We start from the raw sequence: 12,380 nt of genomic DNA on the forward strand, positions 1-12,380 counted from the left end.
TGAACTCAGGGGCACTTCACCACTGAGCCACATCCCCAGCCCTATTTTGCATTTTATTTAGAGACAAAGTCTCACTGAGTTGCTTAGTGCCTAACTTTTGCTGAGGCTGGATTTGAACTCACTATCCTCCTATCTTAACTTCCTGAGCTGCTGGGATTACAGGCATACACCACTGGGCCTGGCTCATTATCTATATTGTTACACAAGAAAACTGAGGGTAAAATTAAGTAAATCATTTACCCAAGGGAACTCAGTCAGTTAGAACAAGACTAGCTGACTCTAAAGCAGGATTTCTCAACCTTGACATGATTAACATTTGGGGCAGGATACTTCTTTATTGTGGGGGGTTCTCCTAGACACTGGAGGATACTTAGCAGCATCCTTGGTGCCTACCTACCAGTTGTGAAAAACAATAATATCACCAAACATTGTCAGATGTCTCTGGGGGACAGCATTGTTACAGGTTGAGAACTCAGTGGCTCAGTGGCTAAAGCCACTGTATACTCCATTTAACACCAACAGTCTTCAAACAGAAATATGGTGATGGAAGAGGCAGATATGGTCAAAAACAGGATTCCCTGAGAAACAGGATGTGACACTGAGATTCAACTGCAAGAAGTTGGCAGCAGAGGTGTAGTACTCTTGAGAACTTCCCCTGTGAGGGAGCAAGAGAAGCAGCAGTGGGGAGAGGGAGAGTTGAACCCCCATGCCAACTTGTTGTTGAGACAGGTTCCAACTAATTCCACAGAGAGCCTGGAGCTGGGATGGCTGACTTCAGACAACAGGGCCTGTCCTTTATTCACTCCCAGCAGCCCACGACGTGGATGTGAGCTACCCACAAGGACCTGGGTGTGATCTAGAGCAACATGCAGCTCCCAGGGGGCAATTTAGGGGAAAGCTCTCTGAGAACATGACAGCTTCCTACACTCTCACATCTGCCCTCTCCGAATGGCAATCCACGTAGAACACCACAGCTGCCCATGAGTATTTTGAGTGCATAATTGTAAGTGACTTAAAATACATGAGTGAACCAAGACTGAAAAGTAACAAGTAAATTAAAATAGTCATCGAAATGGGAGTGGTACAAATAATTCATTTTCCTCCTTTATTAAAGTTGAATACAAGGAGGGCGTCATCATAACCATTCTCTCCATTTAAAAATAAGTACTGAGCGGGCTGGGGAGATAGCTCAGCTGGTTGAGTGCTTGCCTCACAAGCACAAGGCCCTGAGTTCGATCCCCAGTACCGCCAAAAAAAAAAAAAAAAAAAAGTACCGAGATCTCAGCAAACACAACTCATAACTTCAAAATGTCATATGGATTTGTATGACTATGATTCCAAACCTGCTTATGTGTCCTAAGATGCAGGGCACCACTCTCGAGAGCAATGCCAGGGCCAGGTATTGTTCTAAGCACTTTAATGTGTACTAACTTAGTAAATATCCTCAATAACTTTGAGGTAAGAAAATTAATTAACTCCATTTTACAGAGAAGGAAGTTGAATTCCCAAGAGTTTAAGAAAATCAAGATCTACCCAACAATAAGTGGTAGAATTGGGACTATGACTCTCAAATTCTGGCTCTTACCAACCCTGCTTGCCCACCTCCTATCCTATATGCTTTTATTTCACACTTACACATGAGCAAATGAAGAAGTCTCAAAGAGACTGAAAGTCTAATGTCACAAGAAGTCCTGAAGAAGAGGTCCCTGAATTCCCTTCGACAGCAGTATTTTAACTTCTGATTTTAGTTCTTAAAAAAAAAAAAGAAAGTAGAATAATAAAGCTGTCAATCTAAGATTATGTTAAAGGATAAAACAATTGCTTTCAAAATTCCTAGTCTTTTGAGATATAAAGGCATTTAAATGCCAATGGAGATTGTGAGAATAAAGTGATGCTGTTTTTCTTTTTTTGTTAGAGAATGAAGTCCCTCTTCTACTTTCAACATAAAACAGGAAGGTTTATAGATGCCAGTTTGAAGGATGATTCTCTTATTGTCAAAGATTTAACGTCCCCAAGACATAAAGTTCAAGAGAAAATTGCCTTCAAGTTGATTCACTAGGAACCTTGTCTCACCCTCTGGGAAGTATGGGAAATTCAACTCAAATTCATTAGCAATCAAAAATTATTTTCACCAAAAGATGGGTGAACTTCTATATTCAAAAATTCCCAATAAATTTAAAAATAATTTCTAACTTCAAAAGGTCTTTTTCTTCCCAGAACAACTCTGACCTTTATGACAGCCAAGCACTCTAGAACCTTTGTCCCATAGGAACAAGTTTAGTACCCAGGGAACCAGGCCTTTAAACGGTCCACAGGCCAGTCGACTGAATAGATACTTTATTTGAAATGGAATGCATTTTGAAAATATGAAAAATAAATCACATCTCTCCAAATCACTTGAGACATATTTACACAAATTCCAACCACACTATTAAGTTTGCAGTGTGATAGTTTGTAAAGCATTTGGTACACGGTGGTGCTTGCTTTCCAGAAGTTGTTGTTCACATGTTCTGAAACTTGGGAGTCGAAAGCTGACAGCTGACAGTGAGATGTAACAAAGAGTTTTATCTTTCTTGAAAAACATGCTTCTCCGCTGTTCAGTCAATCACCAGCAGGCCAGCTTCAGAGCACTGGGGAATTTTATGCAAATGCTTCTAATGACCAGGAGTCCTTCTGTTTCCTTCATGGTGCAAGAATGTACCACCCTCCTTTTTTGTTTTTTGGTCTTTGTGTAGCTTGGGATGGAACCCACTTCCTTGCTAGACAAGTACTTTACTACTGAGCAACAGCCCCAGCCCCAAGAATGCCCTAAGAAAACTGTTAGATCCTACTCCATTTGGCAAACATCCTAACAACAAAGTCGCAGATCACTTTGTCACACACTCTTAAATAACTGGATTGGCTATTGAACATTGCAGATCCAAACCATTGCCCTCCAAAACTGTGTCAAAAATTTAGAAAACAGTTCCTAAAACCCATCCAATACATTTCCACAATTAAAACATCTTGGTTTGCTTTAGGTTAATAGGTGTATTTCTCTGGAAGGAATTACTAATGGATGCAATATCATGATGCATAATTTTGAAATTTTAAATTTATTCTGCTGAGGGTATTTATTGATAAAGCAAAAACAAATTAGTTTCACACCACACACACACACACACACACACAAAGCAACTGCTCACAGGACTATCCTCATCCCACAAATTTCGATGTTCTGTGGAATCGCTGTGCATTCACTCAAGTCTTAGACACTTCTAAGCCCGCTACTATCGTATGGTTAACACCTGCAATTAAATGAAATCATATCACTCTCCGGGGAAGGGGGCAGAAAACAAATGATGTATTTGAACTGGCAGCAAAGTTGTTTAGTGTTAGGGCATTTTAAGAGAAATACGGAGCATTTAGTATATGAGAACAAAAAAGAAAACAGATTTTTCAACTTAAGCTAGACTTGAGTGTTTATGTGTGAGGAAAACTCCTTTAAGGGATGTGTAGAGTTTTGTTTTTCATTTTTTCTTTTTCTTGCCATCATTGGAAGTGAAATGATACAAGTTGGCTTGACTCATACATGATTAGAGAATCTCAGCTTGCTCAATGAGGAAAATGTTCATTTTGAAAGGGCTCTTTTATAGATATTTATTCACTGACCTCAACACTCCCTGTAGGGCACAGACAGACCTAAGTGGATTTCTGCTAAGAAAGAATGAAGGAGCTTCATGATGCCTACGCCTGTCCCAGAATTAGTTGTTCCCAGGGAACATGAGAGCAAGTGAAGGAGGCACTCAGCTAGGCAGGAGAAACCACCTCCTGGGTGCTGAGGGCTTACACATTTTTTCCTTTTTTCAGTCATTTGTCCCTACGAATAGTCACGGAGCTGCATAAAATGTGTGCCAATAAGAGTTCAAGGACAAGGGACACTCCTTTTTAAACTTTTTACATTTGATGCTTGTTTTGTTGAGGGGGGGGGGGGTCTATTGGACCTGCCCTTTGGTTTTTTTTCTTGGGTTCGTTGAAAGTATTTTTTAAATCTTCCCCATGAAACTGACTTGTCAGACTTTACGGCACCATAGGTGGTTTGAATAATTTTCTTCCAGGTAGGCAAGAGTCACTGAGATATCATATGATGGACATTTACGTTTTGTTTAGGTTTGTTGAACATGCATTTTTTTTTTCCCTCTGGAAAAATTATTAAAACATAATAGTTTCAGAGTTTTAAAACAATAAAAACCACCCTACTTTTCCTAGTTCCTAAAATTCTACAGTTAAATTCAAAGGCAGCAGGGAGGATTCCAACTAGACTGCCATAGTGAAGGTCAAGTCAACACAAATGTCAAGGCAGACCAAGGAACAAGGGCTATGGAAGAAAAAGAAACCATGATTCTGATAGTTTCAATAAGAGCCATGGCTATTATTGCAGGGGGAAAATAGGAGCAGCCAAGAGGAAACTGGGGCATATTTTTTTCAACAATGGGATTATCTAGTGCAATACATAAGCTAACACCATGCAAATACCTTTTTAAAAAACTACATCAATCTTAATTTTCAAAATATTTGGTATGGAATTTTTTTTATAACAAGAATTGAGAAGAAAAATCCTCCATTTGAAAAAAGCTGTGGATTAATTGGGGCTATTATGATCTATATGTGTTAAAATTACAGTATTATGAGGCATTTCCTAAAAGTCAAGTCAAACTGAATTTAAGACATCTTTTGACTTGTCTCTCTGAGCTGTCCCAGATACCTATTATGTCTTTAAACCTTGATGACACATTTTCATACCTTCAACCCAAACAGCCCCTAGAAGTTGGAGTTCTCTTAAGTTTTGTTTTGTTTTGTGCCATTTGCATAAGTTTTAATTTCCTCCTGTAACTTTCTGGATAAGAATTATTATCTCCAAGTTTCATCATTTAAATTTCATTAAAACTCCTTTCTAAAAAGAAGACATCTCCAGCATACAATTCTATTTTCATTTCTTGACTGTATAACTTAGCAGTGGTCTAAAATGACCATTCCAATTTAGATGCTGGAAAAATACTGACCAAGACACTGTGAACAAGACACTGGAAAACAAGCCATGCAGATAGGAAGTGATTTTTAGCCCCAAGAGGATTTGGTATCATCTATGGCTCTTTCTAAGTAGCATCTGCCCTGGTGGATTCTGACCATCCTTTTGATTTAACACAGAAGGAGGTTTGTTCTACCTTTAAAAGCACATCCTCTCTCCCTCCCCCGCTTAGACTCCTGAACAAATGGTGGCTAAAACAAGACTGGGGTTGTTTTCTTACTGAAATCCATTGTTTATCCAGTCCTTCCTTTTTCAATTCTGAGTTTAGCTAACCTAAGAAAACATATAACCCTCTAATTTCTCAAGGAACAATAAAAATGGTTGGTTTTTCTAATCGACATTATTTTTTGTATGAAAATAAAAAAATATGACTTTTAGTCCTTTGATATATTTACAAACTATATTTTAAACTATGAGAGTCTTCAGTGTGCTTCTAGAACAACCTGAAAGGATCAGAAAATGTGGTTCAATTCAGTGTGCAAAGCTCTTGGTGAAGCGTACTCCAGTCTGAACAGGGGCACAAATACTTTCAAACGAGTTGAATGATTCTTCCCCCCACCACACTACATTTTCTAACTGAGGCATCTAATGCATTCATATTCATAAAGCACAATTAAAAGACTGGTTTTTTTGTTCTGCTTTTTCAGTGCTGGAGATTGTACTCGGAGCCTGGCACTCTACCACTGAGCTATACCCTCCAACCCCCAAAAGAGCTCTTATTAAACCTTCACACACAGATTATATAAGCTCCTACAGCAGACCCAGCCCTACCACATATTTAAGACATGACCATCCTACCATCAATTGGGTTATGTTCTAAATATTTTGAAATCAGATGTCATTACTACTGATTTCCAAAAGCATTATTTTGAGCATTAGATTTTCATGAATACACAATTCTGAGCTTTTAGTTTAAAAAAAAAAAAAAACTTCTACATAAACTATATGTCTAAGGAAGAAACTTCAAAAAAAAAAGTAATATCAAAGTTTAATTTCAACCACTTGGCATAACAATGAAAGTGTCAGGCCTCCTGAAAATGCCCTGGGAATATTGAACGTATTCTTAATGTTTTCCTCTCCACCACCCTTTTTCTTTTATCTTTTGTAAGATTAGAACTTACTAGGGAATAGGTTTGGGGAGAAATGGCCTACATTCAGAAATGTCTTAGAGCAAGTATTTAAAAAAAAAAAAACTAATAAATAACCATAAACCAAAATACATTAAAATAAAATTACAGTACATCATAGCTTCTAGAAGGTCCACTAAATTAGAAGATCCTTTCAAAGGTTCATAAATAAAGTCTTCTTGACTCAAGATCGATCCCTCCATCGTGATGAAGAATATGCAGAAAACTAAGAGGAATCGCAAGTTATCAGGTGATGTCCACACTACTTGGTCTGGTGCGGGGCGGGGAGACTTGTTTTGTTTTTGATCCAAGTGAAGACAATAGAAATGTGCTCGTCCCACTTCCTCAAGTCCTCAAAACCTGGAAAGAAATGACACCGAATGAAGTAGGTTGCTCAGAGTCCTTCAAGACCCAGGCCTCTTCGGGTAAGTCTGGAGGACAAAGCATACTCAGAAAGATAACCAGGTCACTCCCTGAGTGCCCGACACACAGTTAAGTTGATGCTGGAGTGCACACAATCCAACAAGGAGAGTCAGGGTGGGTGGGGAGGCGCTTTGCATGCCTCCCTGCCTGCCCTGAATACCCCCATTCTCCCCTCTCTGCCCGGCCTCTCTTGGCTCCAGCTTGCTTATCTTCTTTTCATCTCCCCAAATACTTGGAATGATTTCTCATTTTCCCACCCAACAGCCAAACGGGTGAACAAGTTCCTTTCAACGCCCCCCGAGTTCCCACTGCTCTGTTGCGAAGACCTTACCTTGTCTGGCCCGAGTACTGCCCCCTTCAGGCAGAGTTGGAGGTGCTGCGGAGAAGTCGGTGGCCGTGCGGCTGCGAGAGCTGTTGAGGGTGCGTTTGTTGGTGCGGGTGTTGTAGTTGGTGCGGATGAGGGTGCGGGTGTGGATGTTGATGAGGGTGCGAGTACGGATGGAGCTGCTGAGGCTTGGGTTGGGGCTGGGACTGGAGTTGGAGTTGGGGTTGGGGCTGGGGCTGGGGCTGAGGTTGGGGTTGGGGTTGGGGCTGGGGCTGAATCTGAGGCTGCGGGGCTTGCTGCTGGACCAGGTGCTGCTGCTTCTGCCGCGTGGACTTGACAGCCAGGATGGCCTGACGATTCTTGTACTGCACCATCTGCAGAGTGATCTCGGCGTTCCAACCCTGGTCTTGCGGGCACCGAAAGTCAATCTCCTTGCCCTCCGCCATCACCACAGTGAAATACATATACTTGCCCTTGCGCTCCACGCAGTCTACGGTCTTCATGTTGGAAAAGTGCAATTCCTTGAGCTTGACCGGGGGCTCAAGGCCGGCGACAGCGGGGCCACTGGGTTGCGACGGCTCAGCCGTCCCCTGCCCGGGCTGTTGCTGCTGCTGCTGTTGGTGTTGCAGCTGCTTGGGCGGGATGAGGAGCAGCCCCTCCTCAGTGAGGATGCAGCACTTTTTCTTCCAGAGCTGCAGCAACCCGTCGCTGCGCTTCTCCAGCACGCCCTCCTTCAGTGCCTTGCAGCCGCTGCTCTCCAACATCCTCCCAGCATAAGGGGGGCCGCCGCTCGGCTCGGCCTCTCCGCTTCCTGCCGCCCGTGCTGGGGGCAGCAGCAGCAGCCGCGCGCCGTCCTCGCCCCAACGGCTCCCACGGCCGCCTGCCCGGAGCGCGCAGAGGAGGCTAACACGCAGGAGGCAGAGCGGCGGCGGCGGCGGCGGTTCTGGGTCCTGGCAAAAGGGCAACCGCGTCCTGATACGCCACAAGGTCCTGGAGCTGCGAGCTGCCTGGCTTCTGCCGTCCTCTTGCGAGCGCTCACTGAAGGGCACTGGACGGGGCCCCTCGCGGCGCTTTTGAATGGGCCATCCTCCCCACCCCCGAGTGACACCCAGCGGAAAAGGCGGCTCCTGGCGCCCGCACCGCGGGGGAAAGCCCAGCTCCGAGAGGCGCTCGGTTGCCGGCGCACGCCTCATTAACTTGGGGCCTTCCCAAAGCCGGCCGCGAACACGCCCCCTGCGTCCCTTGCTCCGCCTCTCGCCACCCACTTGCTTCAGCGCTTTCTCGCCTGTAAGGCAGCAGGAGCCCGAGCCCCGGAAACTCCTCTACTCCGCCCAGGGCGCCCCAGCTGCCTAGCGACTGATGCCAACGCCCAAATTGTGCTGAAAGGCCATCCCCTCTGTCCCGCCCTTCCCTGGCCCACGGATCCCTCTGCCTCAGAAAGTGAGGATGTGGCTGCGAAGGCGGATAACTGCTACCAAGCAGTGCCTGGAATACAAAGACCTCTGTCCTGGGGAACCAGCCCTAAGGTTTAGCGCCGGACTCAGATCCTGCAGAACCGGTTTCTTGGTCAGGACGAGCAGAGAGACCAAGACTGACCCGACCCTATCAAGCCGCAGGAGCGTCTGCCCCAGACCCGTACAAAGACCTGTACAAAGGCCGAGAGGACATCGTACTTTTGTTCAGTTCATTAAATAACTCCTGGAGTAGATGTGATAAAACGGCTACCGCCTGTTCATTTTAGAAAGGGTAGAAAAAGGTGGATGCACTGGAGAAGGCAGCATCCACCTTCTCTGGATCCCAGACCACAGGCAATAGCGTCTCCCCGACCCAGAACACAAGCTCTCTCGGTTCCTTCTTAACCGGATCATTCAGCCTGCAAGTTCTCAGAATAGTTGCTCAACCAACTACAAACCGAAGAAAATGTCCCCGGTCTAAGATCCCACACTTTGAGACACAGCTTAGTCTTCCAAACACCGAACGGCCCTCGCGGGTCCCTTTGTTCAAACGCCTAATGGGTCAGATCTATCTGGAATCTGTGAACAGGGAAGGTAAAGTCCTACTGGACCCTACCCAGCTCCCTCAGCTTCCACTGCTTTTTGAGAAGTAAAGTGCATCAACCGAGTTCTTGCCTCCTGTTGGAGAAACTCATCAAGTAAACAGGGAGCCCCAAGTATGCACAGAACTTGAGGAAAATAATTTCGCAAAGAGAAAAATAAAGGGGCGGGGGGACCAGTCATACTTAGCCAGGGTAAGAGAAATGGCTGCTGCTGTGGCCAAAGTAGAAGAGGCGGGGGTTAGTTCTTCTCGTCACATGGCTATAACAAAGAATTCAAGAAGAGAGAGAAGCTTGCCGAGCTGGGCAAATCATGATCCTTTATGTGTTAAATTCGAGCAAATTCAGAGGCAATCAGAACAAAGGATCTTTTGAAAGAGGGAAAGTCCTGAATCTTAATCTTAAAAACCACCGTCATTGGGACACGGTTCTGAATCCCATTAAATTGCATTTGGCCAGATCTCAGGGCTTTCACATAATTGATGGATTTAATAGTCTTTTAAGGAAAAGGGCAATTATTGGAATTTTGTAGATTTGTGATGTTAAAAAGATTTACAATTCTATGTATCAACGACAAACACTACACCTAACATATCAGTTTGTCTCATTCCATCTTTGTGGGACAACTGAGCATTCCGGAGAATTTCTACATGACCAGCTGTTTATTCTTTTAACAGAATGACATTCTTTAGCTTATTTGGAAAAGACACTTCCTTTAAATCTACAGTCTCTGAGAGAAGGGGTCATTGACAGAGACATTTTATATGGAAAAACAAACTTAACTGGTTAAAAAAATGAGATGTAATCTGAAACCCAAGCCGTTTTCTTAGGAGAAACTCGTGTTTCCTGTTAACCTGCAGCTTACCAAAATAACAAATGCATTCTATCCTCCTGTATTAATATTTGACTAATATTTGAAAATGTCTGAATAGTCAGCAGGACTTTCAAAAGCCCACGTATAGACTTTACAATTCAGAATTTTCCATTGGCTATTTCACAATTACCGATTTCATTATGTCAAAGAAATCTATAACGTGCTCTAACCACAATGCATTATTGGAAATATTTGTGTAAGAATCTTAGAGATTGATGACAACTTTGCTTATTTTGTCACCAACTTTTTTTCCTTTTGTTTAGTATTGGGGATTGAGCCTAGGAGTGATTTACCACAGAACTACATTCCCAGCACTGTTGCTGCACCCTCACCCCTTTTGAGCAGGGTCTTGCTAAATTTGAGGTTGGCCTTGAACTTCTGATCTTCTTGCTTCAGCCTCCCCAGTAGCTGGGATTACAGGTCTGCACTGTACCGCTGTGGCCAGCTCCAACTCACTTCTAAAATGGCCATTTTCGCCAATTTTTAAGACAATGATAATTTGCAGAAAATGCATTACAGGAATTAGCTTTAATATGAACTGGCTGTATATGTAACAAAGGCCCACAAGTCACTTAAATGTGACTAAACTTAAGAAAACTAACAAAGTCATTGCTTCAGTTACAAATTTGTAATAGCTAATTCAAATACCATGTTGTAGCTGGCTTACATCAAGCTGTCCATCAGCAGCATAGGACAGTTGCTCATTTTTTCCCCTTGGATGAAGTTCTCCACTTGATTTCAATGGCATCATTCTTAAATTTTTTCTTCCTCCTGCCTGGTCACTGTCTTCCTCTATAAGTTCTTCATCTTCTCCCAACCTTTGAATATTGTAATACCTCAGATCCCATTCGTGGTTCTCTTCTTTATACTCATTCCCTTTATCTCAATCACTCATCACATGCCAGACTCCCAAATTTATATCCCAAATTGGATAAGTTATATCCAATTGTTCATTGTCAAAGAATAAAACAGATCGCTCTAAAGTTTAACCAAAAAAAAATTAACATGCCAGGCAGGCAAGGAAACACTAGTGAGGAGATTAAATCATTCACTAAAGTCTGAGGGGCTTTTTGGTCCCAGGAAGCTAATTTGTAAAGCTTTTGGAAAAACAAAAACAAACAAACAAACAAAAAAAAAACCTGAAAACATTCTACATGGAAGAGGAATCAACAAATTTATACAAAACTAAAAACAGATTCCTGGCTGAGCACAGAGGCTGAGGCAGAAGGATTCCAAGTTCAAGTCCAGCCTCAGCAACTCAGCAAGACTGTCTCAAAATTCAAAAGAATTTTCACCCCTGGATTCCATCTCCACCACCTCTCCACCTAAAAAATATTCCTAGAGGGAACTGGTTGAAAAAGATCTAGAGAACCAAGATTGCTTTAAGTTTGATTTTAAAATAGCTTTAACTGGTTAGAATGGCTATAGTGAAAATTAGCCTTCAGTTTGGATACATTTCAGGTCAGCACTACTGCAAGTTGGAATTGTTTTTCTTATATTTCTCTATAGTATTACTTGGGTGCTGTAGAGTTCAAACATGATTTTTCCAAAGTGATCCTACACTGACTTGTTCAACGTATAGCCCCCTTCTCAGTTGATGGTGATCAGTCTGTACAGTTGCTCAAGTCAAAAACCTTGGGCCAGCTCTGCTCTTACTACCCCAGGCCAAGAGGAGCCCTAGGCTTTTGAAGAATTGTGCACTTCATGGTAGTCAAAATGACATGTCCATCTGGGACACACTCTACACTCCAAGCACTTAGAACTCAAAATACTCTAACTGGTCTCCAGACTGTTCTAGAGAATGCATTGTTACCACTGTGTACACAGATATGTTAAGGGATGGACAGTTTGACTACACAGGCTAGTGTCCACCCAAATGTGCAGGTTCTTTGAAACCACAGAGCTTTGGGTGGGAAGGTTAAAAAAAAAAAAAAAAATGGGACGTGGGTTGAGAATCAGTTCTGCTTATGTAATACTCTGGCAAAAATTCAAACCCGGCTTTCCAGGTTCTTATAAAGGTATGTTGGTCAAGATAGGAGTACTGGACATATTTTCATTTAACAAAATGTTTAAATATTTAAACACATGATATCTGCACTGTACCATTTCCCCGGGACTGCAAATGTGTTAAAAGCATGTCCACCTTCTAGCAATCTCCTTAACACCCAGTCTACATTTACACAGCAAATTCCATTGGCTGTACTTTCAAACTACATCTGGATCTGGTTCCTACTTTCATCCCACCTGTAGATTACAGTAGTGGCCTAATTTTTCTCAAGTTTACCTTTGTCATATAATGTACTTAAAACACAGGAGTCATCCCAAGCACAAAAGGCTTTGCTCAAATGTTACCTTCTCAATGTGGCCTATCCTCATCACTCTTAAATTACAGCCATTTGATTCCCCTTAATTTTTCCTAGAGTGTTATACCTTCTAACATTACTGAATTATGCCCATTGTTGTTAGTTTCCTTTTTTAGAATATAAGCTCTTGAAGGCAAGGATCAGTTT

The 12,380-nt window shown here is 42.6% G+C and overlaps 1 protein-coding gene across 1 annotated transcript; it reads right to left on the reverse strand.

Moving 5' to 3' along the window:
• Nucleotides 1–2,320: 2,320 nt before the first annotated feature.
• Phlda1 (pleckstrin homology like domain family A member 1) lies at nt 2,321–8,151 on the reverse strand. Its single transcript, XM_047551488.1, has 2 exons — nt 6,950–8,151; nt 2,321–6,555 (listed from the first exon to the last, which is right to left on the reverse strand). The coding sequence occupies exon 1, from the start codon at nt 8,134–8,136 to the stop codon at nt 6,976–6,978; it is 1,161 nt and encodes a 386-aa protein (XP_047407444.1). The 5' UTR covers nt 8,137–8,151; the 3' UTR covers nt 2,321–6,555; nt 6,950–6,975.
• Nucleotides 8,152–12,380: the final 4,229 nt, after the last annotated feature.

Source organism: Sciurus carolinensis, chromosome 4 (assembly GCF_902686445.1).
Source record: "Sciurus carolinensis chromosome 4, mSciCar1.2, whole genome shotgun sequence".
Taxonomy (NCBI): Eukaryota; Metazoa; Chordata; class Mammalia; order Rodentia; family Sciuridae; genus Sciurus; species Sciurus carolinensis.